The sequence below is a fragment of the Salmo trutta genome, chromosome 38 (assembly GCF_901001165.1).
Source record: "Salmo trutta chromosome 38, fSalTru1.1, whole genome shotgun sequence".
Lineage (NCBI taxonomy): Eukaryota > Metazoa > Chordata > Actinopteri > Salmoniformes > Salmonidae > Salmo > Salmo trutta.
This window is the reverse complement of record NC_042994.1, coordinates 25,557,894-25,585,039: the sequence shown is the minus strand read 5'-3', so window position 1 is coordinate 25,585,039 and position 27,146 is coordinate 25,557,894. Positions and strand designations below refer to the sequence as shown.

Sequence of the window (27,146 nt, the reverse complement as noted above, 5' to 3'; positions counted from 1 at the left end):
AGAGAGTCAATGTGGAGGCTATATACAGGGGGTACCGGTACAGAGTCAATGTGGAGGCTATATACAGGAGATACCGGTACAGAGTCAATGTGGAGGCTGTATACAGGGGGTACCGGTACAGAGTCAATGTGGAGGCTATATACAGGGGGTACCGGTACAGAGTCAATGTGGAGGCTATATACAGGGGGTACCGGATAGAGAGTCAATGTGGAGGCTATATACAGGAGATACCGGTACAGAGTCAATGTGGAGGCTATATACAGGAGATACCGGTACAGAGTCAATGTGGAGGCTATATACAGGGGTACCGGTACAGAGTCAATGTGGAGGCTATATACAGGGGGTACCGGATAGAGAGTCAATGTGGAGGCTATATACAGGGGGTACCGGTACAGAGTCAATGTGGAGGCTATATACAGGGGATACCGGTACAGAGTCAATGTGGAGGCTATATACAGGAGATACCGGTACAGAGTCAATGTGGAGGCTATATACAGGAGATACCGGTACAGAGTCAATGTGGAGGCTATATACAGGAGATACCGGTACAGAGTCAATGTGGAGGCTATATACAGGGGTACCGGTACAGAGTCAATGTGGAGGCTATATACAGGAGATACCGGTACAGAGTCAATGTGTAGGCTATATACAGGGGGTACCGGTACAGAGTCAATGTGGAGGCTGTATACAGGAGATACCGGTACAGAGTCAATGTGGAGGCTATATACAGGGTGTACCGGTACAGAGTCAATGTGGAGGCTATATACAGGAGATACCGGTACAGAGTCAATGTGGAGGCTGTATACAGGGGGTACCGGTACAGAGTCAATGTGGAGGCTATATACAGGGGGTACCGGTACAGAGTCAATGTGGAGGCTATATACAGGGGGTACCGGATAGAGAGTCAATGTGGAGGCTATACACAGGGGGTACCGGTACAGAGTCAATGTGGAGGCTATATACAGGGGATACCGGTACAGAGTCAATGTGGAGGCTATATACAGGAGATACCGGTACAGAGTCAATGTGGAGGCTATATACAGGGGATACCGGTACAGAGTCAATGTGGAGGCTATATACAGGGGTACCGGTACAGAGTCAATGTGGAGGCTATATACAGGAGATACCGGTACAGAGTCAATGTGGAGGCTATATACAGGGTGTACCGGTACAGAGTCAATGTGGAGGCTATATACAGGAGATACCGGTACAGAGTCAATGTGGAGGCTATATACAGGGGTACCGGTACAGAGTCAATGTGGAGGCTATATACAGGAGATACCGGTACAGAGTCAATGTGGAGGCTATATACAGGGGGTACCGGTACAGAGTCAATGTGGAGGCTATATACAGGAGATACCGGTACAGAGTCAATGTGGAGGCTGTATACAGGGGGTACCGGTACAGAGTCAATGTGGAGGCTATATACAGGGGGTACCGGTACAGAGTCAATGTGGAGGCTATATACAGGGGGTACCGGTACAGAGTCAATGTGGAGGCTATATACAGGGGTTACCGGTACAGAGTCAATGTGGAGGCTATATACAGGGGGTACCGGTACAGAGTCAATGTGGAGGCTATATACAGGAGATACCGGTACAGAGTCAATGTGGAGGCTATATACAGGGGGTACCGGTACAGAGTCAATGTGGAGGCTATATACAGGGGGTACCGGTACAGAGTCAATGTGGAGGCTATATACAGGGGGTACCGGTACAGAGTCAATGTGGAGGCTATATACAGGGGGTACCGGTACAGAGTCAATGTGGAGGCTATATACAGGGGGTACCGGTACAGAGTCAATGTGGAGGCTATATACAGGAGATACCGGTACAGAGTCAATGTGGAGGCTATATACAGGGGATACCGGTACAGAGTCAATGTGGAGGCTATATACAGGGGATACCGGTACAGAGTCAATGTGGAGGCTATATACAGGGGATACCGGTATATAGCCTCACTACTGTATATAGCCTCACTACTGTATATAGCCTCGCTACTGTATATAGCCTCCACTACTGTTATAGCCTCACTACTGTATATAGCCTCACTACTGTTATAGCCTCACTACTGTATATAGCCTTGCTACCGTATATAGACTCGCTACCGTATATAGCCTCGCTACCGTATATAGCCTCACTACCTTTTTTACTGTTGTTTTTATTTCTTTACTTATCTATTGTTCACCTAATACCTATTTTTTTACTTAAAAATTGCACTGTTGGTTAGGGCCTTTCAGTAAGTATTTCAATGTAAGGTCTACACCTGTTGTATTCGGCGCACGTGACAAACTTTGATTTGATATTTATGTGTATATAAACATTCAGACAGAGGGGAAATCTGTCAGAGGCAGAGAGATGAAAGAGAGGACAGCTTGCTAATGTTAGAGCAGTGTCCACATGACCTGCTGTAAGAAGAACTTCTGTTCCAGTATTCTTTGAGTCTGTATACGCTCCACTGGGACTGCTGTATTGTGTGCTAAGATTTGCCATTTTAAATCAACCCATATTGATCAGGTCACACCTCACCACCCATATTGATCAGGTCACACCTCACCACCCATATTGATCAGGTCACACCTCACCACCCATATTGATCAGGTCACACCTCACCACCCACATTGATCAGGTCACACCTCACCACCCACATTGATCAGGTCACACCTCACCACCCACATTGATCAGGTCACACCTCACCACCCATATTGATCAGGTCACACCTCACCCCCCATATTGATCAGGCCACACCTCACCCCCCATATTGATCAGGCCACACCTCACCCCCCATATTGATCAGGCCACACCTCACCCCCCATATTGATCAGGTCATACCTCACCACCCATATTGATCAGGTCATACCTCACCACCCATATTGATCAGGTCACACCTCGCCACCCATATTGATCAGGTCACACCTCGCCACCCATATTGATCAGGTCACACCTCACCCCCCCATATTGATCAGGTCACACCTCACCCCCCCATATTGATCAGGTCACACCTCACCCCCCCATATTGATCAGGTCACACCTCACCACCCATATTGATCAGGTCACACCTCACCACCCACATTGATCAGGTCACACTTTACCACCCATATTAACCAGGTCACACCTCACCACCCACATTGATCAAGTCACACTTTACCACCCATATTAACCAGATCACACCTCACCCCCCATATTAATCAGGTCACACCTCACCACCCATATTGATCAGGTCACACCTCACCACCCATATTGATCAGGTCAAACCTCACCTCACCCACACAAATGCAGCAAACATACTGTATCTCAAAGGCCATTAAAGGACGGTGCACAGCGTTTAGGGGAAATGGGTGGTTCAATACAAACTGTCATGCAACGTTTATTGAACTAAACACACCCCACGTGTATCTGGAACCCACCCACAGCAAAAGCATCAGACAGACACCAAACAAAATAAAAGTCCAGAGCCAGGTTTACAAAATAAGAGTTCTCTTAATAGAGGGAGATGAACAGATCATATGAAGTGCTTCTTAGTAGATTCAAGCTGATGCACCAGCACTGGATCTGCTGGTGCATCTATCCTCCTTTCATCCTCCCTCTCTCTCTCTTCTTCCCCTGTCTCCTTATGTTCCTCCCTCTCTTCTTCCCCCTCTCTTCCTCCCTCTCTCTTCCTTCTGTTCCTCTCTCTTTCCCAACCTCTTTCTCCTCCCCCCTTCGTGTTATGATGTGTATAGGTTAAATTGCTCCTAGATCTGTGGCTGATGGATGCCGTAAAAGATGATGTATCTCTAGCAGTGCTGCCATCTACAGGACACTGAGTTACCACAGCACAACCCTACAGTGAGAGTGTACAACACCACAACTATAGTCATTTGATTGATATATTTATTTAACAGGGACAATGCACATCAATGAACATTTCTGTAAAAATGCCAGATTGAAACAACTGGCTATCTGTAGTCCTTGGTGCAGATATTATTTTTCACTTGCGGCATGTATATATAACAATATAATCTGCATATTATATATCAACACTGTGAGACATGAAGCATGTCCTTTATATATAAGCTAAAGTGTAAAGGCCCTAAAATGGATCCTCGTGGGAGACCATTGCACAGTTGCCAGACAATTAGACTTTCTGGTTGATTATAACACTGTCATCTGTCAGATAAATTCATCCATCCATTTTAAAGCATTGGGGGAGAAATTGAACTTTGCTAGTTTAGAGAGTAGTATTCTGTGATTTACAGTATCAAGTGCTTTTAGCAAATATATAAAACACAGCTCCTACCACTTCGGCAAATGTTTATTTAACCTTCTCCAAAAAATAACATCTCTGATGTTATAATGCATGGGTTATAATGAGTAATCACTTGTATTCAAGTGATCAGTCAATTGCTCAGCAACTACCTTCTCTCTACAGCCTATGAAACAACTGGTGAAATACTTCTAGGTCTATAATTATTGACCTTAAAACAATCTCCAGACTTGAACATGGTGGTAACAGCAGCTGACTTCCCTTGGGAAGATACCTTGGTTTATGGATAGATTCATTTGATGTGTTATTGGTGATGTTAAGATGTCTTTATGTGTTTTAAAGAACACTTTATCAAAACCATATAGACATCTTTGGCTTCAGAGGTTTTCAAACATTCACCTCCAGTAGTTGGAATCATATCAAACATTTCGAGTGAGTTCGCATTGAGTGTTAAATAACTCGCTCACTGTCAACTATTGCCCGACATCTAGTACAGACTGAATAAAGAAGTAGTTAAAAGCAGTGGCTATAGAGTAGCTCTATCAATCAGTTTTATATAACACATACAGTATTTTAATCGTTTGACAGGCGCCATGTAAATATAAGGTAGAATGTAATTTGTTTAGGTCACAGACAAGCTGTGGTGTGAATAATCATTAAATAGTCATCTGAATCCTATATACTCCATGATTATACAGGACAGATAGAGTTGATTGATTGAAAGATTGAGGGGAGAAAGATGCACTGAGTACAACCTAGGGGATAACATATTCTAATGATTCCCCTTGTTTTCAACGTGGTTCCTGGTGACCTGTACAGGCAACAGTCCCACTGCCTGTAATGAATTTACTCCAGTGTGTTGTGAGGGGTACATTATAAAGAGATGTAAAAGAACCACAGGTATAGGACGGCTGAACTCTGGACAGAAAAGGTAGAAAAGAGATGCACACTCTTACTGTAGAGTGGATTAGAGTGTACTGTGGGGGTGGAAGGTTTGTGTGTTGTGGCTTTGAAAGGTTTGAATTTTTCACACTTGTCCCCGGTCAGGTAAGGGTCACAGGTGAGGTTGTACAGGAAATTAAAGCCCCCCCCCCGCTGTTGTTACACCAGCATTCGTGTGTCCCCTGCTCGAGGTCGAAGGTACAGTCCCTCAGGTTGTCATCTATATCCACAGGATCGTAATCCCAGACCGCCACATTTAGACTCAGGTCTTTGTCAAAGGGACCCATGTCAAAGGTAGCATTCCAGACAGGATTATTGGACGGAATCGCATTGGTCTGATGGGTCTTGGAACCGTAGGTGACCACAGCATACCTGTAGCAGGTGGAGAAACAGGAAGTTGGAAAGATTCAAATACTATGACATGCCACAAGAGGAGGATCAAACTCATTCCATGGAGGACCTAGTCTATACTGGTTTTAGTTTTTGTTCCTTTCAATTAAGACTAAAGACAACCAGGAGAGGGGATTTCCTTACTAATTAGTGACCTTAATTCATCAATCAAGTACAAGGGAGGAGAGAGAACCCGTAGACACTCAGCCCTCCGTGGAATGAGAGAGGAGGGCCTACTCCAGTTGGCACATATTGCTTGGGTGCATCCCAAATTGATCCCTATTCCCTACATAGTGTAGAAATATTTTGAGTTAAATATAGAAGCCTTTACACAGAGGATTCTACATGAAACCAAAAAGGGTTCTACCTGGAACCAAAAAAGGTTATCCTATGGGGTCAGCAGAGTAACCCTTTTGGAACCCTTTCTTCTAAGAGTGTAGTGCACTCTATAGAGAATAAAAGGCTTGTAACGGAAAATTATTACGCTTGTTTGAGCATCAAGATTAGTAAAGTTTGCTTTTTATCTTACATTTTCAGAGTGGTTAAACCCAAACCTTTGAGCAAAATATGTTGAAAATACATATTTTTTGTTCAAAATTCATATTTTTGGTTGTGCTCATTGGGAAGGGGTTCCAGATAGCTAACTGCACGTTCTGCTCGGTGCTCCAGCCTCCAGCACTTCTGGTGAAAAAAGTTTGCTCCACCCAACCTTTCAAAAGCCATTCAAATGAATTCCGCCCCTTGAGCAGATCTGCCTCGAAAACACTATTAAGAAAGCAAAACAGAGTTTTCAAACCCAGATTGGAGGGGAGTGGTTTCTTCTCTCCTTGGCGTTCAACCGGCTAATACTGCCGTGAACGCCTCACAAGGCAGAGTTGACAACCAGACAGGGTTTGGGGTTTAGCAAGTCAATGGGAGAAGTGAAAAAAAATCCTTAAGTTGTTAATTTTCTCGAACTCTAAAGGCAAAACCTAGATGTGAGACAATGTCTTAAAAATGCGTATAATTTCAGCCCTTAGTTTTCAAAGTGGAGGTCACGAGCCAAAAACGGTCTCCGTTTTTTCTGTACTAAGTCATCAAATTGTGTACTACGTCATCAAATTGTGTATTATGTCATCAAATTGTGTACTACGTCATCCATTTTGTATGATATGTTACGAATCCAATTGTACTACATTTTGCACATTTGTTGTGCTTAAGGTCCTGGAGTGCATCTTTAAGTAGCTGAAACTGTCATTACTACAAATGTTACTTTCACCCAAAAACACGTTATATCAAAGGAGTAACTTTGATTTTACGGCCTGCACATTTACATTTTCGCGCAACGTGACCGTTAGAACTGATGACGTATTTCTGCGCAACAACTATGGTAGCTAACATCGCCATGACATCGCCTGCAAACATGATCAGGGATGCAGGTTGATTATTGGGATGATTCATGTCCTTGAAGCAGAACTGAGCAATTTCCACTAGATAGGCCAAAATTGGCTGTATTGTAAAAATTAGTTTTTTCATGTTAATTTAAGGTTAGGGTTAGGCGTTAGGTTTAGCAGTGTGGTTAAGGTTAGGTTTAAAATCAGATTTGATGACTTCGTGGCGGTGGCAGCTAGTGACCAGGTTGCAGGGCTGTCTCCAGAACAAGATGAATGAACAAAAATGATAACCTGCATCAGGGATTTATATTGAAAAAGCTGTTATAGGCCTCATTATTTAAATGATTTTTGTAAACGGTGATAAACTTTTTGCTCGATAGATGGGTAAAAAACGATGTTTACCACTACACCTCTGCAGAGAACTGAACAGTTTACCTGTGTTATGCCTCGACTACACCTTTGCAGAGAACTGAACAGTTTACCTGTGTTAAGCCTCGACTACACCTCTGCAGAGAACTGAACAGTTTACCTGTGTTAAGCCTCGACTACACCTCCGCAGAGAACTGAACAGTTTACCTGTGTTAAGCCTCGACTACACCTTTGCAGAGAACTGAAGAGTTTACCTGTGTTAAGCCTCAACTACACCTTTGCAGAGAACTGAAATTGTGCAGTAACATAACATACGCTTCAGTGTCTCCCGCTATCCATTTGTAGTCTCCCCACAGTCCCCAGGCTCTGACCACCGTCACCACCAGTCTTCCCTGTGAGACCTTCCTGAGGCAGCAGTTTGAGTCCCGTCTAGAGTAACGATCCCCACAGGACAGTTCCCCGGTGCTCTTCGGGAGGGCATTCTCCTTCAGGTAATCCTGGACAGCCTCCTTTGTATTTTGAACCAAATGTTATCATATTAATTGATATATGACATATAACCTAAGATCCCGATTTTAGGTTTTATTTATGCATCCTGTGACAAGAATATTCAATAAACAAACCCACCTGAGGTAACAGAACTATATAACAAACAACGTTCATCAGGTTACGTCAAACTTCTGGGTTTTCTCCAAAGTTCAAACTCTTTGGAATCTCTGGCCAATAACAATAGCAATTGATAGAATATAATAGCCTTTATATGTATCATGTATATGTACAAATCTTAACCTACCATGTTAGCTAGGTTGGTAAAATAGGCTAACCAGATATCATAAACCCTGTTTATACCTTGCTTCTAACATGTGTCCTTTGTCCTGATCTTGTCCACATTTAAGTGCCCACATATTTAGAAAGATGCGCTGTGATCTGATTGTGATCTTCCTGACCACCTCTGGAGGTAGTCAGACACTCATTGTGCATGGCAAGTTTACAAGTACAGACGAATCTGGACATCGAAACCATTTAAATAATCCTTATCCCGCACTCTAAAATTACTGACAGGTGTCACCACTGATTTAAGGCATCAATGCGTCTTAAAATATATACATCCTTTGCATAAAAGGAGGGACCAGGAAATCTGGTCACAAATCTTGTCAAGTGCTTCATTCTATAGCTAGAGGACTCCTGATATCTCCAGGAGTGAGAAGTAGAATTTTTTGCTTAATATGTTGTTGACTGGTACTGTCTTTTTCCTAGCTAGGGCCATCTAGCTAGGGCCATGCCTGTCTTCCCAATAGCCTACTTGGTGTGTGAACTGCTGACTGCTCATAACTTGCAGATAGTTGTTGACACATCAACCAGGATTAAGTGACAGGGCAACTTGCGACTTGTTTTGGTAATCAGTGGCTGTATTGGAGGGGAGTGGTTTCTCCTCTCCTTGGCATTCAACAATTAGTACTTCAGTCTCCCATGGTTTCTCAGCGGCAGCTGTAAGCGGTGGTTGTGTCAGTGGTGGTCTCGTCGGTAAAACGAAGACTGTCGCCAAAACGAAGACGGTTCTGACGAATTGTTCTGCAGAGTTCTTCGAGGAAGACTCTCTCACTTAAAATGGCGCCGAAGGGGATGTCTGCCGTTTTACGGGCTCCTAAACAACTGCGCTATTTTGTTTTTTTCGCATTGTTTGTAACTCATTTTGTATATAATATTGCTTCTACCATCTTGTCACATCCTGGCCAGTATAAGGGTTATTTAGTATTGTAGTTTGGTCAGGACGTGGCAGAGGGTATTTGTTTTATGTGGTTCAGGGTGGTGTGTTTGTTTAAAGGGTGTTTGACGATCTACGATTAAGACTATCCTACCATTAAAAACTGCAATATTTTATGTTTCACCAAGACGTGGCTGAACGACGACATGGATAATATAAAGCTGGCTCAGTTTTTTGTGCATCAGCAGGACAGAGCAGGTACGTCTGGTAAGAGGAGGGGTGGGGGGTGTGTGTCTATTTGTCAATAACTGCTGGTGCTATATGTTTAATGTTAAAGAAGTCCGCTCGCTTGAGGTAGAATACCTCATGATAAACTGTAGACCAAACTATCTACCAAAAGAGTTCTCATCTATATTATTCGTAGCCGTCTATTTACCATCACAAAGTGATGCTGGCACTAAGACTGCACTCAATGAGCTGTATAAGGCCATAAGCAAACAAGAAAATGCTCATCCAGAAGCGGCACTCCTAGTGGCCGGGGACTTTCATGCTGGCAAACTAAAATCTGTTTCACCTCATTTCTACCAGCATGTCACATGTGCAACCAGAGTGAGGGGTTTAGTCCCAGGGTCCTTAGCTTATTGATGAGCTTTGAGGGCACAATGGTGCAATGATGAGCTGTAGTCAATGAATAGCATTCTCACATAGGTGTTCCTTTTGTCCAGGTGGGAAAGGGCAGTGTGGAGTGAAATAGAGATTGCATCATCTGTGGATCTGTTAGGGCGGTATGCAAATTGGAGTTGGTCTAGTGTTTCTGGGACAGTGGTGTCGTTGTGAGCCATGACCAGCCTTTCAAAGCACTTCATGGCTACATACATGACTGCTACGGGTTGGTTGTCATTTAGGCAGGTTACCTTAGTGTTATTGGGCACAAGGACTATGGTGGTCTGCTTAAAACATGTTGGTATTATAGACTCAGACAAGGAGAGGTTGAAAATGTCAGTGAAGACACTTGCCAGTTGGCAAGCGCACGCTCACAGTACACGTCCTGGTAATCCGTCTGGCCCTGTGGCCTTGTGAATGTTGACCTGTTTAAAGGTCTTAATCACATTGGCTGCGGAGAGCGTGATCACACAGTCTTCCGGGACAGCTATTGCTCTCATGCAATGTTTCAGTGTTATTTGCCAAGAAGTGAGCATAGAAGTAGTTTAGCTCGTCTGGTAGGCTCGTGTCACTGGGCAGCTCTCAGCTGTACTTCCCTTTGTAGTCTGTAATGGTTTGCAAGCCCTGTCACATCCGACGAGCATCAGCGCCGGTGTTGTACGATTATATCTTAGTCCTTCCTGTATTGACGCTTTACTTGTTTGATGGTTTGTCGGAGGGCACTGCGGGATTTGTTATAAGCTTCCGGGTTAGAGTTCTGCTCCTTGAAAGCAGCAGCTCTAGCCTTTAGCTCAGTGCGGATGTTGCCTGTAATCCATGGCTTCTGGTTGGGGTATGTACGTACGGTCACTGTGGGGACGACATCATCGATGCACTTATTGATGAAGCCAGTGACTGATGTGGTGTACTCCTCAATACCATCGGATGAATCCTGGAACATATTCCATTAGGTGCTAGCAAAACAGTCCTGTAGCTTAGCACCTGCTTCATCTGACCACTTTTTTATTGATCGAGTTACTGGTGCTTCCTGCTTTCATTTTTGCTTGTAAGCAGGAATCAGGAGGATAGAATTGTGGTCAGATTTCCCAAATGGAGGGCGTGGGAGAGCTTTGTACACATCTCTGTGTGTGGAGTAAAGGTGGTCTAGAGTTTTTTCCCCTCTGGTTGCACATTTAATATGCTGATATAAATTTGGTAAGACGGATTGAAGTTTCCCTGCATTAAAGTCCGGGAGCGCCTCCTCTGGGTTTGCTTATGGCGGAATACAGCTCATTCAGTGCGTCTTAGTGACAGCATCAGTCTGTGGTGGTATATAGACAGCTACAAAAAATACAGATGAAAACTCTCTAGTTAGAGAGTGTGGTCTACAGCTTATCATGAGATCTCTACCTCAGGCTAGCAAAACCTTGATACTTCCTTAGATATCGTGCACCAGCTGTTATTTACAAAAAACATAGCCCGCCACCCCTTGTCTTACCAGACGCCGCTATTCTATCCTGTCGATACAGAGTATACAGCTGTATGTTGATAGTGTCGTCGTTCAGCCACGACTCCATGAAGTATAAGATATTACAGTTCTGAATGTCCCGTTGGTAGTTTAATCTTCCGCATAGGTTGTCTATTTTATTTTCCAAAGATTGCACGCTTGCTAGCAGAATGGAAGGAAATTAGGGGTTTATTCGTTGCCTACGAATTCTCAGAAGGCAGCCTGCCCTCTGGCCCCTTTTCCTCCGCCTTCTCTTCACACAAATGACGGGGATCTGGGCCTAATCCCGGGAGAGCAGTATATCATTCACGTCGGGATCATTGGACTCGTTAAAGGAAAAAAAGGATTCCTCCAGTCCGTGGTGAGTAATCGCAGTTCTGATGCCCAGAAGTTATTTTTGGTCATAAGAGACGGTAGCAGCAACATTATGTACAAAATAAGTTAAAGAATAAGTTACAAACATCGCAAAGAAACGAACAAAAAAAAAACAATTGGTTAGGAATACGTAAAACGTCAGCCTTCTTCTCCAGCGCCATCTTAGATCGGTGGGTATCGTTACTCATTGTGTATTTATGCCTCAACCACCAGGGGCCCCATTTGATTTTGTTGAGTCACAGCTATGAGTTGAACACACAGAAGACATGGCAAGATGCTTAGAATTGCAGGAAATAAGCTTGAAAATTGCAAAATGTTCTCTCCACCAACAACAGGGGTGTGAGCAGTTTGGGGATGCATGCCTGGGGGTTTGTTACTAAGCCGATAAATGACATGTCCAGCCAGACCTTTGCCACCTAGAAAAGTGTGTGTGTCTGGTACCTTATTATTTCACCCACCTGTGTCCCAGGTGTAAGTCAGGCCCTGATTTGAGGGCAAGAAAGAAAAAAAGCTGTGGAACTGGCTTCAAGGTCTAGATATGAATTTGAGGGAAATATATCAACAACCAAAGCCTACCTTCCCTCCTTTCTGGACAACTGTGTTGGGTATAAGCAGGTGCAGAGGCCTCAGAGAATAGTAGATGATGTCCGGGATGTTCTTCAAGGTTCTCATCCAACTATGGAAGCGCACTGAGTCGTTACGGTTGAGTGACAGCTCCCCCGGCCAACCAGAGCCTCCCACCACCTTAGTATGGTGGCTGAGGAAGCTAGAGCTGTAGGAGGTCTTCGAGTCACGGTTGTCTAGAACGTTTGAGCAACCTTGGACGCTAGAGGAAACTGAAATATCAAGGCTTACCTTAAAACCTGCGGACAAGTAGGATTCCACCTGAGAGAAGGGAAAGATGGTATACAGACACATATATTCAGAGAGTTTGGTCTTTAACGTTTCTTCCATAAAAGACCGTGATGCATTTACTACATGGGAAATATTATTTAATGGAATTTTCTGAATGTAACTGAATGTCTAGAAATACATTTCTAATCTAGTGCACCTGATTCTAATAATTTGCTGGTTGATGAGCTGAATCGGGTTAGTTACAACTGGGGTTGGAGCGAAAACCTACAGGAGGACAGTTCTCCAAGAAACAGGGTTGGAGAACCCTGGACTAGATAGATGTAAACCTACAGGATGTTAGCTCTCCAGGAACAGTGTTCAAGAGCCCTGCTCTAACATTATACGGCTCTGGTTCTACATAATGATTACAGATTGCTGTTTGAATACCCTGTAATTTCCTTTAATGGAAAATGTCCTCTATTACAACAGGCATTGACACTAAGTAAGTCACCTGGTTTGTCGAGAGTCTCATAAGTGAAGCCTGACAGGTGTGTATTGCTGTGGTCATCGTCAGCCTGCCTCCCAGGTCAACCTGGCGGATGTAGTGAGTCCCATAGGTGTCTATGAGCCGGCGGTACTGGGCCTTAGAGGTCTCAGAGAATGAGCCCAGACGATCAATGTCCTTACGGAACTCATTGCTGAGAGTAGGAGTGTTTGGCGTGCGATAACTGGAACACAGGAATTTGCATATCAGATGTGAATTAAAATACGACACAAAGACAACCTTAATCTACAATTGGTTGACCCTTTCTCAGCCTATAGCACACAGAAGCAATGGTCCTTTAAACATTTTGGTGGGTGTCGCGGTAACAGCAGGTCACATGCAAAGAATCCATTTAAACTTGAATGTGTTACAAATCGGAACACAAAAGATCAGATTCCATGTGTTTTTTGTTTTTCTCGCTGTTCACACATTGGGGAAAAGATCAGATATGCCAATACATCGGAACTATGGTGACTGTGTGAACAAAGCCTTTATGAAATTCCTTACGGAAGAAACATGATTTCACACGTGGAATTGTATTTCATATACGAAACAGTGAGTTTTTGGAACACTTCACATGTGATGATATTTAATCTGAAATCATGTGAAACTATGTATTTTTGAAATTCATATGTTCACATGATGCCCTGTTAGTCATTATGAAAGATCTAGAAAAAAGAAACGCACACCTATAAAGGCGAGGTGCTGGCTAGCGGAGTATAACCCTTGAAAATAAAGGAAAGCCGCACACTCTAAGAGCTCAGATGCAAAAATGTAATAACCAACGTTTCGACAGCGAAACTGTCTTCATCAGGGTATCATCACAAACACTGCGAGATGAGTCATTTATATAGGGTCGAGAGACACACAGGTGTTTGTAATCATGGCCAAGTATGGCCTAATATCATTGGTTAACTCAAATATTTAAAAAAATTGTATACAAAGAACATACAAAAAGACAAACAAATGGATAACATACGATCATAGCATTTGTAGTCTAAAATGTATCTAACAAACAATTACAATGGCAAAATCACAATCACAAGAATGGCTTCAGATCAAAGTCTATGTTGAGACCGAAGGGAGCAAGGGTCTTTAAATGAAAGATCCAGGCAGCCTCTCGTTTTAACAATAAATTATCAAGGTCACCCCCTCTCCTCGGGAGGGTGACATGTTCGATGCCAATATAACGCAGAGAAGAAATCAAATGGTTTGCTTCCAAAAAGTGGGCCGTAACTGGGTAAGTCAAGTTTTTGCACCTAATGGTGCTACGATGCTCTGAGATACGTACTTTTAATTCACGCTTTGTTTTACCCACATAATTTTTACCACAAGGACAAGTTATAAGATAAATAACTGCCTTAGTGGAACACGTAATAACACCTTTAATTGGGATAGATTTCCCTGTTTGGGGGTGTTTGAAGGATCTACATTTATAAGTGCCATTGCATTGAGCACAGCCATTACACTTGTAATTTCCATCCAGTATGGGCGCAAATAGACGTTGTTCAGGAATATCTTGGGGTGGTAAATCAGAGTGTACCAATTGGTCTCTGAGATTTCTGCCCCGCGGGAATACGACCAGGGGAAGATCAGAAAACACATTACCGAGACTATCATCATATTTCAGAATGTGCCAATGTTTGTGAACGATTCCTTTAATTTGTTCAGAGCACTATTTAGCGGGTAGTGAGAACGCAAGAATGCGTCTTTTTGCGAGACTGACCTTGAAAAAGGTCATGTCTCATTTTGTTTTGAATTTTCTCAATGGCAATATTAATCTGATCATTGTTGTACCCCCTCTCCTTGAACTTATCCTGAGTCTCAGCCATATTTCTGTCAATCTGATTGTTTAATACAAATTCTTTTGATTCGACAGAATTGGCTGTAGGGCAAACTATTTTTCAAGGGAAGTGGGTGACAACTATCAGCCCTCAACAAACTGTTACGATCAGTAGGTTTCCTGTAAAGATCAGTGTATAGAACATTATCTTCACACAAGATCAGAAGATCAAGAAAACTGATTTGACGTGTATCAGATTGCATAGTAAATCTCAAATGTTCAGAACAGGAGTTAAGAAAAGCATAAAACGCCTGGAGCAGTTCTGCATCACCCCTCCATAGAACAAAAATATCAATATACCGTTTCCAAATAATGATGTTAGGCAAGAAAACATTTTTGAGAGGGTTGAAAATGGATTGTTTCTCCATGTAACCCACATACAAATTAGCATAGTTAGGAGCCATGGGGGATCCCATAGCAGTACCCTTCGTCTGAATAAAGAAATCATTTAGAAACATGAAATAGTTATGTGTGAGTACTATTTCAGCCAACGTTACAATGCAGGCACTGGAAGGTAGCTCATGTGGAATATTTGTGTATAACGACTCAACATCAAAAGTAACTAACAAGGTGTTCTCAGGCAGAGGATCAAGAGATTCAATGATAGAGATCATACTGCTGGTGTCCTTTACAAAGGAGGGGAGCTGTTCTGAGACCATACTGCTGGTGTCCTTTACAAAGGAGGGGAGCTGTTCTGAGACCATACTGCTGGTGTTCTTTACAAAGGAGGGGAGCTGTTCTGAGACCATACTGCTGGTGTCCTTTACAAAGGAGGGGAGCTGTTCTGAGACCATACTGCTGGTGTCCTTTACAAAGGAGGGGAGCTGTTCTGAGATCATACTGCTGGTGTTCTTTACAAAGGAGGGGAGCTGTTCTGAGATCATACTGCTGGTGTCCTTTACAAAGGAGGGGAGCTGTTCTGAGACCATACTGCTGGTGTTCTTTACAAAGGAGGGGAGCTGTTCTGAGACCATACTGCTGGTGTTCTTTACAAAGGAGGGGAGCTGTTCTGAGACCATACTGCTGGTGTCCTTTACAAAGGAGGGGAGCTGTTCTGAGACCATACTGCTGGTGTTCTTTACAAAGGAGGGGAGCTGTTCTGCGATCATACTGCTGGTGTCCTTTACAAAGGAGGGGAGCTGTTCTGAGATCATACTGCTGGTGTTCTTTACAAAGGAGGGGAGCTGTTCTGAGATCATACTGCTGGTGTCCTTTAGGAGGGGAGCTGTTCTGAGACCATACTGCTGGTGTTCTTTACAAAGGAGGGGAGCTGTTCTGAGACCATACTGCTGGTGTCCTTTAGGAGGGGAGCTGTTCTGAGACCATACTGCTGGTGTTCTTTACAAAGGAGGGGAGCTGTTCTGAGATCATACTGCTGGTGTCCTTTACAAAGGAGGGGAGCTGTTCTGCGAGTGGTCTAATAAAAAAGTCAACAACAGTAGATAGAGGAGCCGTTACTGCATCAATGCCCTCTACAATAGGGGCCGTTACTGCATCAATGCCCGCTACAATAGGGGCCGTTACTGCATCAATGCCCTCTACAATAGGGGCCGTTACTGCATCAATGCCCGCTACAATAGGGGCCGTTACTGCATCAATGCCCGCTACAATAGGGGCCGTTACTGCATCAATGCCCGCTACAATAGGGGCTGTTACTGCATCAATGCCCGCTACAATAGGGGCCGTTACTGCATCAATGCCCGCTACAATAGGGGCCGTTACTGCATCAATGCCCGCTACAATAGGGGCCGTTACTGCATCAATGCCCGCTACAATAGGGGCCGTTACTGCATCAATGCCCTCTACAATAGGGGCCGTTACTGCATCAATGCCCTCTACAATAGGGGCCGTTACTGCATCAATGCCCTCTACAATAGGGGCCGTTACTGCATCAATGCCCGCTACAATAGGGGCTGTTACTGCATCAATGCCCTCTACAATAGGGGCCGTTACTGCATCAATGCCCTCTACAATAGGGCGCCCTGGAGGGTTTGTAACATTCTTGTGTAATTTCGGCAAAGTATAGAAAGTGGCAATTTTAGGGTCTTGAATGGCCAGAAAGTCATATTCTTTTTTGGTTATCTGACCAGAATTTAAATAACCATCTAGGACAGTAAAGATAGTATTCTGAAATTGGGAAGTAGGGTCACTTCTGAGTTTCTTGTAAAAGGTGTTGTCAAGCAGTTGTCTATGACACTCATTTACATAAGCTGTCCTATCCATGAGTACCACCGACCCACCCTTATCAGCAGGACGAATAAGGACTGACGTATCAGATTGTAAATCAAGCAAAGCTTGTTTTTCATCCTTAGATAAATTATGTAAAGATTTGAAGTCCTGTTTATTCTTAAGGAGATGAGCAACATCTTTTTCAACAAGTCTGCAATATGTCTCGATAGAGTGATTGCGATTGGCTGGAGGTACAAAATAACTCTTGCTTCTAAAAGGAGTCGGAGTATGTACAGGTAAGTAACCTACTGGTTCAATAGAAGTGTCAGGATTGGGGGAGCTAAAGTATTCCCTTAAACGGATGTTTCTAAAAAACTTGAACATATCTACCTTAACGTCAAAATCGTTACACTGTGTTGTAGGCACAAAAGGCGTGAATAGAAGAAAATGATACTGTTTGAAACAGTTGTTGTATTCTAGATTCCATACATAGCATTTACTGTTCAACAGCCATTGATCTGAGGGAACTGTCAATGAGTCGAGCCCTGCCCATGTCTCTTTATTAAGCAAAGAGACATGGGCAGGGCTCAATATCTTGCTTGATAAATTAAAGACACTCAGTCCCGTGGGTTCTGGGACCGTGTGAACAGTCTCCTCTGCCTCTGATAGTCATTTCTTCTTACCACGTCGGGTGCGGCATCTCGTCGATGCGCGTGCCTGCGGCCACCTGCGCCCTTCCGTTGGCCCAGTCTCTCGTTGAATAAAAAACTGCCAATGGAAGCCGATGAGGCGCTGGTTGTAGAGTGTTGGTCAGACGGGGGTGGATCAAAGTAAGTGTCATCCCTCCTACGTCTGCCATGGAGAGGAGCAGGACCTCCTTTGTCAGGGTTTCTCCAAAAATAGACTTTATCCTCGGCCTTGTCTTTTTTGTCTTGGTTGAATTTCTTGATTTTAAGTTCCTTTATTTCTGTAGACAGCTTGTCCTGGAGCGCTTGGTTAGTTTTCATCAGTTCATTGAATATGCCATCATGCAGTCATTATGAAAGACACACAGTGCTTTTAACATAGTGCTTTCAACTTACATATTTGACATACTTTGACTACATTGTGTATGTTAATTTATTGTTCAAGGAGATTTCTGCTTGAGTGTAAATAATTAAATAATTCTATCCTGAATTTAGGGAAATGGTCTATATAGCCTGAATAATGAGTAACTAAAGGGTTAAGCATAAGTCTCAGGAGAATGACTAAGATGAGAGAGGAATTGGGGGCTGTGTGTTTAAGTAAACATTAACCTGTTTAGGATAGCGGGCAGTATTTTCACGGCCGGATAAAAAACGTACCCGATTTAATCTGGTTATTACTCCTGCCCAGAAACTAGAATATGCATATAATTGTTTGATTTGGATAGAAAACACCCTAAAGTTTCTAAAACTGTTTGAATGGTGTCTGTGAGTATAACAGAACTCATATGGCAGGCCAAAACCTGAGAAGATTGCATACAGGAAGTGCCCTCTCTGACCATTTCTTGGCCTTCTATAGCCTCTTTATGGAAAATAGAGGCTACTGTCACATTCTTCTCTGACCATTTCTTGGCCTTCTATAGCCTCTTTATGGAAAATAGAGGATCTCTGCTGTAACGTGACATTTTCTAAGGCTCCCATAGGCTCTCAGAAGGTGCCAGAACGGGGAATGATGACTCTGCAGTCCCTGGCTGAAAAACAGTAGCGCATTTGGATAGTGGTCGATCTGAGAACAATGAAACGGGTGCGCGCATGCATGTGAAGAGTCCATTTTACATTTTCAGTCTTTGAACGAAACGACGTCTCCCGGTCGGAATATTATCGCTATTTTACGAGAAAAATCGCATAAAAATTGATTTTAAACAGTGTTTGACATGCTTCGAAGTACGGTAATGGAATATTTAGATTTTTTTTGTCATGATATGTGCCCGGCGCGTCACCCTTCGGATAGTGTCTTGAACGCAAGAATAAAACGCCGCTATTTGGATATAACTATGTATTATTTGGAACCAAAACAACATTGGGTGTAAACTAGAAGTCCTGGGAGTGCATTCTGACGAAGAACAGCAAAGGTAATCCAATTTTTCTTATAGTAAATCAGTTTGGTGAGTGCCAAACTTGGTGGGTGTCAAAATAGCTAGCCATGATGGCCGGGCTATCTACTCAGAATATTGCAAAATGTGCTTTCACCGGAAAGCTATTTTAAAATCTGACACCGCGATTGCATTAAGAACTGTTAAACTGTGGTTGACCTGACCTAGCTTGAACCCTCCAGGTTTCCCTAATCCAATTTGTAAGTCGCTCTGGATAAGAGCGTCTGCTAAATGACTTAAATGTAAATGTAATCTCAGAGTACTAAAAATGTCGGCAGGATCAGGAGTTACGGTTTTGAGAGTTCTGAGGAAGAGGACGATTAACTCTTGGTGTTAGTTTGTAATGTGTGTGCGTAAATGAGGAGCTTGGTATATAATGATGTTCTGTAAAATGGACTGCAGAGCGCTCTGGTGAATAAATATTGGTGACTATTGTAAGCTGGGAATTCTGTCTTTTATTGAGACCAGAAATTTACGAACTCTGAGTTACAGACAAATTATTTGAATTGAAGTTAACATTGAGAATAGAATTCTCATAACATTTATACAGCCATTATTATTCACCATGTCCTCACCTGGGATTTGAACTCACAATCTCTTGGTTTGCAGCATTCTGATCTTCCTGCTACTGTCACATTCTTCACCTTCATCTGAAGATATGGAGAAATCGCTGTCGGAAAAAGTGGACCAATACGCAGCGGATTGCGTGCTCATCATAATTTATTTAATTGTGAACACCACAAAAAAACAAGAAACAATAGACCGACAGGAACAGTTTAGCAGGCTAACATAAAGCAGTGCTAAAACAACAACCCACAAACCCAAGTGAAAAACACACACCTAATATATGACTCCCAATCAGGAACAACGATAACCAGCTGTCCCTGATCGGGAGCCACACAGACCAACATAGAAACATACAACCCAGAACCAACATACAGACAACTTCTGCCACGTCCTGACCAAAATACTACACAACTACACCCTCTGCTGGTCAGGACGTGACAGCTACACCACCATGTCTGTGTCAGTAACTGATTTCACCTGTATTCCTACACTTTGGACTTCAAAGTTAATTTCAGCTTTGTTAAAAATACACTCAAGAAAAACTATCATATTTATCATAGTGATTTAGGAGTAGCATTAAAACAGAATACTTTAACCCACCAATATTACACAACTATACACCGAAATCTTACAACTATACACCGAAATGATACAACTATACACCGAAATTATACAACTATACACCGAAATTATACAACTATACACTGAAATTATACAACTATACACCGAAATTATACAACTATACACCGAAATTAACACAACTATACACCAACATTATACAACTATACAGAAAATTCTCAAATTGCTGAAATAAGTCAATTAAATCAACAATGACAGAGAGAATAGTCAGATTAACTGATAACTAGAATAGCAGTGCAGATATTTTACTAAGTGCAGAGATGTATTATAGATACTGAATGTGTAGTTATCCTTTTCTGTAATACACATGATTTCCAGTATTCTGTGTTATGTATGAAACTCATACATGTGTATGACCTGTTTAAGTGCCAGTGTTGAATGTTATGGTTAAAGTTTGACGCCATTCTGGGCCGGGGACACACTGACAATGTATCTGTGACACTGTGGCTGCGTTTACACAGGCACACAAATTCTGATCTTTTGCCTAATTATTGAAAAGCTAATCTGATTAGTCAAAATACCAATTAGTGGTAAAAGAAATTGTTGATTTAAAAGTAGAGAATGTCATCCCTGCCCAGTCCCTCCTAATTATTTTACTATCAGTTACAGACAGATGAGATTCTTGCAGAAAGGAAATGGTTTGCAATATATATATTCTTATTTAAAAAATAAATTAAAAAACAGATTTAAAGCTTTAAATCAGAAATACTTTAGTTTCTCCAGTAAGCCAACCCTGGAATGAGCTCCCTACAACACATCAGTCCAAAGACTTCCTTCTGCGTGGAATGGAAAGAAGTATTTGGATGAGCTCTCAGAGTTTAAATGGACCCAATTGCTGTCCTTTTTGATACTTTCTAGCTGTGTTATCACTGCACTTAGACCTGTATGGGCTAAGAGAGATTCAAGCCTGGGGTTAAGCAGCTATTAAAACATGCACAACTAAGCCCAGGGCTAGCTGGTCCTGTCCATAGGAGGGTTAGCACTGCCTTTTCAGAGCAAGCCAATCACTTCCTCCAACCTAAAACAATCGTTCCAGAACATTCTGGAAAATTATCTTATATTCTCAGGACAGTCAAAAATTGCTATGAGATTATTTCAATGTGACAATATAGCTATCGAACAGGCAAACCATTTCGTATACCTTGTTGTTTATTGGTGTCATAAAGGTGTCATACAGGTAGTTGCCAAAATAAAGGAAACACCAACATAAGGTGTCTTAATAGGGTGTTGGGCCACCACGTCAGAACAGCTTCAAACACTCTATTGGAAGGATGCGACACCACTCTTCCACAAACAATTCCATCACTTCATGTTTTGTTGACGGTGGTGGAAAAAGCTGTCTCAGGTGCCGTACCCGAATGTCCCATAAGTGTTCAATTGGGTTGAGATCTGGTGACTGAGATGGATATTGGCATAAGGTTTACATGATTTTCATGCTCATCAAACCCTTCAGTGACGACTCTGTGGATGGGGGCATTATCATCCTGCCCAGCAATTTAATACATGACCCGCATGATATGATTTTAATTGCTCAGAAACCACACCTGTGTTGGAGCCCCTGCGTTTTAATGTACTTTATATCCCTTGTTTACTCATGTGGTTCCTTTATTTTAGCAGTTACCTGTATTTTGCTCTCTAAAGCACCAACAGGAGTCATTTTTTACCCCAAATTGGAAATGATGGCAAAATGACACTTTCTGTCAAGCAGTAACACTCTTTCTTTTATGAACCTTTTGTAAGACAAGTAAGTGGTTTAAATTCCCCAAAATAAGCAAATATTGGAATCTTTTCACACATGTATAGTTTTTGTATGTTTGTCATGTTTTGAACTGTTATTTTTTATCAATTTCATCCGTAGCATCTTGTCATGAAAATGTCTCTGTTATTCATTCAAACTGTTGTGTTGCTGTGATACTCAGAGGCTGAGAAATTGAGCTAATCTGACAGACGGGTTCGACCGATAAGATAGCCACTGATATGGGCGCTATAGGTGATGTGGGAAACTGTGGCATCAGACTTTTAAGTCTAGATTTGGAACGCTATGGGCTATCAACTCAGTTCCAATTGGATCTGAAAGATGACACTCTCAACTTGGTATGGAGACAACTGGAATCTAAATATGTATTTAGATGTTATTTTTTTGGTTATTGTGACTGTCACTCCTCCCAGGGCGTTGTTTTGAAGTAATCACGAAAAAACAGGCCTTGTTTTAGGGCATTTTTCACCCTGCCAGCTCCTATTAGTTCTATTGAACACTGTGGCACCAACTCGCCTTCCAAACGTTCTATTCCAAGCTTATTGTTCTACGTCATAATGCCTGCTTCGCTATTGTTGGCAATGAGACCTGCTCACATTGTTTAATAGTTCAAATGTAAACAACAAAAATAATTTTGGAACTCTGCGGTCTTCCCATTGTTTCCTATGGGGGAAATATAGGCATGTCTGTATGTTTCACCAAATATCTCGCAATGCGTATATTTAGATTTTTTGTCAAGTTGGGTGTAACCGGTGTGAAACAGCTAGCTAGTGCGCACTAATAGCATTTCAATCGGCGACGTCACTCGCTCTGAGACCTTGAAGTAGTTCCCCTTGCTCTGCAAGAGCGATGGCTTTTGTGGAGCGATGGGTAACGATGCTTCGAGGGTGGCTGTTGTCTGTGTTGTCTGTGTTGTCTGGTTCGTCCTCTGACAAATCAATTGTAAATTTCGGTGTTCCTCAAGGTTCCGTTCTAGGACCACTATTGTTTTCACTATATATTTTACCTCTTGGGGATGTCATTCGAAAACATAATGTTAAATTTCACTGCTATGCGGACGACACACAGCTGTACATTTCAATGAAACATGGTGAAGCCCCAAAATTGCCCTCGCTAGAAGCCTGTGTTTCAGACATAAGGAAGTGGATGGCTGCAAATGTTCTACTTTTAAACTCGGACAAAACAGAGATGCTTGTCCTAGGTCCCAAGAAACAAAGAGATCTTCTGTTGAATCTGACAATTAATCTGGATGGTTGTACAGTCGTCTCAAATAAAACTGTGAAGGACCTCGGCGTTACTCTGGACCCTGATCTCTCTTTTGAAGAACATATCAAGACTGCTTCAAGGACAGCTTTTTTCCATCTACGTAACATTGCAAAAATCAGAAACTTTCTGTCCAAAAATGACGCAGAAAAATTAATCCATGCTTTTGTTACTTCTAGGCTCGACTACTGCAATGCTCTACTTTCCGGCTACCCGGATAAAGCACTAAACAAACTTAAGTTAGTGCTAAATACGGCTGCTAGAATCCTGACTAGAACCAAAAAATTTGATCATATTACTCCAGTGCTAGCCTCCCTACACTGGCTTCCTGTTAAGGCAAGGGCTGATTTCAAGGTTTTACTGCTAACCTACAAAGCATTACATGGGCTTGCTCCTACCTATCTTTCCGATTTGGTCCTGCCGTACATACCTACACGTACGCTACGGTCACAAGACGCAGGCCTCCTAATTGTCCCTAGAATTTCTAAGCAAACGGCTGGAGGTAGGGCTTTCTCCTATAGAGCTCCATTTTTATGGAATGGTCTGCCTACCCATGTGAGAGACGCAGACTCAGTCTCAACCTTTAAGTCTTTACTGAAGACTTATCTCTTCAGTAGGTCCTATGATTAAGTATAGTCTGGCCCAGGAGTGTGAAGGTGAACGGAAAGGCTGGAGCAACGAACCGCCCTTGCTGTCTCTGCCTTGTCGGTTCCCCTCTTCCCACTGGGATTCTCTGCCTCTAACCCTTTTACAGGGGCTGAGTCACTGACTTACTGGTGTTCTTCCATGCCGTCCATGGGAGGGGTGCGTCACTTGAGTAGGTTGAGCCACTGACGTGGTCTTCCTGTCTGGGTTGGCGCCCCCCCCCCTTGGGTTGTGCCGTGGCGGAGATCTTTGTGGGCTATACTCGGCCTTGTCTTCGGACGGTAAGTTGGTGGTTGTAGATATCCCTCTAGTGGTGTGGGGGCTGTGCTTTGGCAAAGTGGGTGGGGTTATATCCTGCCTGTTTGGCCCTGTCCGGGGGTATCATCGGATGGGGCCACAGTGTCTTCTGATCCCTCCTGTCTCAGCCTCCAGTATTTATGCTGCAGTAGTTTATGTGTCGGGGGGCTAGGGTCAGTCTGTTACATCTGGAGTATTCTCTTGTCTTATCCGGTGTCCTGTGTGAATGTAAATATGCTCTCTCTAATTCTCTCTTCTCTCTTTCTTTCTTTCTCTCGGAGGACCTGAGCCCTAGGACCATGCCTCAGGACTACCTGGCATGATGACTCCTTGCTGTCCCCAGTCCACCTGGCCATGCTGCTGCTCCAGTTTCAACTGTTCTGCCTGCGGCTACGGAACCCTGACCTGTTTCACCGGACGTGCTTGTTGCACCCTCGACAATTACTATGATTATTATTATTTGACCATGCTGGTCATTTACGAACATTTTAACATCTTGACCATGTTCTGTTATAATATCCACCCGGCACAGCCAGAAGAGGACTGGCCACCCCTCATAGCCTGGTTCCTCTCTAGGTTTCTTCCTAGGTTTTTGGCCTTTCTCAGGAGTTTTTCCTAGGGAGTTTTTCCAAGCCACCGTGCTTCTTTCACATGCATTGCTTGCTGTTTGGGGTTTTAGGCTGGGTTTCTGTACAGCACTTTGAGATTTCAGCTGATGTACGAAGGGCTATATAAATAAATTTGATTTGATTTGATTTGTGTGCAGAGGGTCCCTGGTTCGAGCACAGGTAGGGGTGAGGAGAGGGACGGAAGCAAAACTGTTACACGGGCACCAATTTAATCAGGAGAATCTCCTCTTTGTAATTATGTAAGTCTGGGCAGCGAGCTCGTTTGTCATTGATCGCTAGACCAGAAATAGTCAGAAGTTTTTATTTTTTCCCTACTTTTTCATTATGCAGACATAAGCACAGTTGACACAATCGAGGTGTGGATGTTTACTTTCTTCACAAGTTGTTTTTTCCAGTTTCATCCGACAAACAGATTGTAGTGGTAAAATAAAAAGAGATACATTTTTAATGGAATTCTAAGCGTCACTCCAGTCAAAACAGGCTCTGCGAACATTCGATTCCATTCATTTGCTATGGGCTCACGCTAGTGTTCCAGTTTAGCCAACGTTCTTAACTTTTTTAGGATAGGGGGCAGTATTCGGAAGTTTGGATGACTGAGGTGCCCAAAGTAAACTGCTCAGGCCCAGAAGCTAGGATATGCATATAATTGGTAGATTTGGATTGAAAACACTCTGACGTTTCCAAAACTGTTAAAATAATGTCTGTGAGTATAACATAACTCATATGGCAGGCAAAAACCTGAGAAAGATCCTACCGGGAAGTGGGATATTTTTGATGTTTGTAGTTTTCAACTGCCTGCCTATACAGTATGTTATGGGTTAGGACCCATATTGCAGTTCCTATGGCTTCCACTAGATGTCAACAGTCTTTAGATATTGTTTCAGGCTTGTATTCTGAAAAATGAGGAAGAATGAGACCATTTTCTAAGTGGACTATAGAATGAACCAGAGCTGTTTTGCGCGTGTGACTGATTGCGCGCCTTTCGTTGTTTTTCTTTTCTATTGAATACGCTATTGTCCGGTTGAAATATTATCCATTATTTAGAATATAGACAACCTGAGGATTAATTATAAACATTGTTTGACATGTTTCAACGAACTTTACCGGTACTATTAGGATGTATTCGTCTGCATGTTGTGACCGCCTTTGAACCAGTGAGTTTTTGGGATATAAAGAGGGACTTTATCGAACAAAACAAACATTTATCGTGCAACAGGGACTCTTGTGAGTGCAACCAGATGAAGATCATCAAAGGTAAGTGATCAATTTTATCGCTATTTCTGACTTTTGTGACTCCTCTACTTGGCTTGAAAATGTTTGTTTGCCTTTGTAAGCGGAGCGCTGTCCTCAGATAATCGCATGGTATGCTTTCGACATAAAGCCTTTTTGAAATCTGACACAGCGGCTGGATAAACAAAAAGATAAGCTTTATTTTGATGTATGACACTTTGTATTTTCATGAATGTTAAATATTACTATTTCTGTAATTTGAATTTGGCGCTCTGCAATTTCACCGGATGTTGTCGAGGTGTGCCACTAGCGGGACGCCTATCCTAAAAAGGTTTTAAGCCGTTTTTCAGCCTTGGGTGAATTTTGACTCGTTCTATTGTCCAGCCTATAGATAGCCAGAGTGTATTTATGAAAGCACCCGAATGTCCATTGAGAAAGCACAACGACTATACCATTTAGCTAAGCTAAGAATGACGGGAATAATCAAGTCAATAAACGTTGGGTAGTTAGATAGTTAGTTAATATACTGCCAAGTATCTCTTGTTCCAGGGATGTCCCCGAAGACGTTTTTATGATGTTCTTGGGTTGCAGTTGCATGGTCCCCTGGAGGTTTTAATCTAGTTCCCGGTTTGTTACAGGGATGTCCCCGAGGACATTTTAAGGACGTTCTTGGGCGTTGTTGCATGGTTCCCTGGAGGTTTTTGTCTCGCTCAAATGTTGTCATTTTGACATTTTGCATCCCCATGTTGAATTTTTTTTTGACATGAGGTCATGTTTTCACATGTGTAGTTTCATGTTGTCACATGTTATCACAAAAAATCACCTGTGAAATGCATGTGTTGTATCTGCAAGGGAAGCACTATAAAAGTTGAACAAATCATGATTATTATTATTATTATTACCTGTAGTGACGGCAGCGGAGGTTCTGTGAGAAGAAAGAGTGGCGGTCCTCTTTGGTCTTGGTCGTGGCAAAGATGGCTACATCAGACTGGGACCCTCCCATCTCTATGCTAGCACCCACATCCTTCTCCACACTCACAATCACCGGTCCCACAGGTACGCTACC

General features: G+C 42.7%; 1 protein-coding gene across 1 annotated transcript; it reads right to left on the bottom strand.

Annotated features, from left to right (window-relative positions):
* Positions 1 to 3,854: 3,854 nt before the first annotated feature.
* On the bottom strand, positions 3,855 to 27,146 carry LOC115177826 (perforin-1-like). The gene is made up of 5 exons (XM_029738810.1): positions 26,983 to 27,146; positions 12,894 to 13,110; positions 12,404 to 12,433; positions 7,635 to 7,828; positions 3,855 to 5,559 (listed from the first exon to the last, which is right to left on the bottom strand). The coding sequence occupies exons 1-5, from the start codon at positions 27,081 to 27,083 to the stop codon at positions 5,289 to 5,291; spliced, it is 813 nt and encodes a 270-aa protein (XP_029594670.1). The 5' UTR covers positions 27,084 to 27,146; the 3' UTR covers positions 3,855 to 5,288.

Excerpts from the sequence above, each read along its gene's own strand:
- LOC115177826 (XM_029738810.1), bottom strand. The coding sequence starts at position 27,083 with ATGGGAGGGTCCCAGTCTGATGTAGCCATCTTTGCCACGACCAAGACC. Across the intron at positions 13,111-26,982 it reads CTCCGCTGCCGTCACTACAG|TTATCGCACGCCAAACACTC; the intron begins GTAATAATAATA and ends CCTGTGTTCCAG. Across the intron at positions 7,829-12,403 it reads ACTTGTCCGCAGGTTTTAAG|GAGGCTGTCCAGGATTACCT; the intron begins GTAAGCCTTGAT and ends CAAAATACAAAG.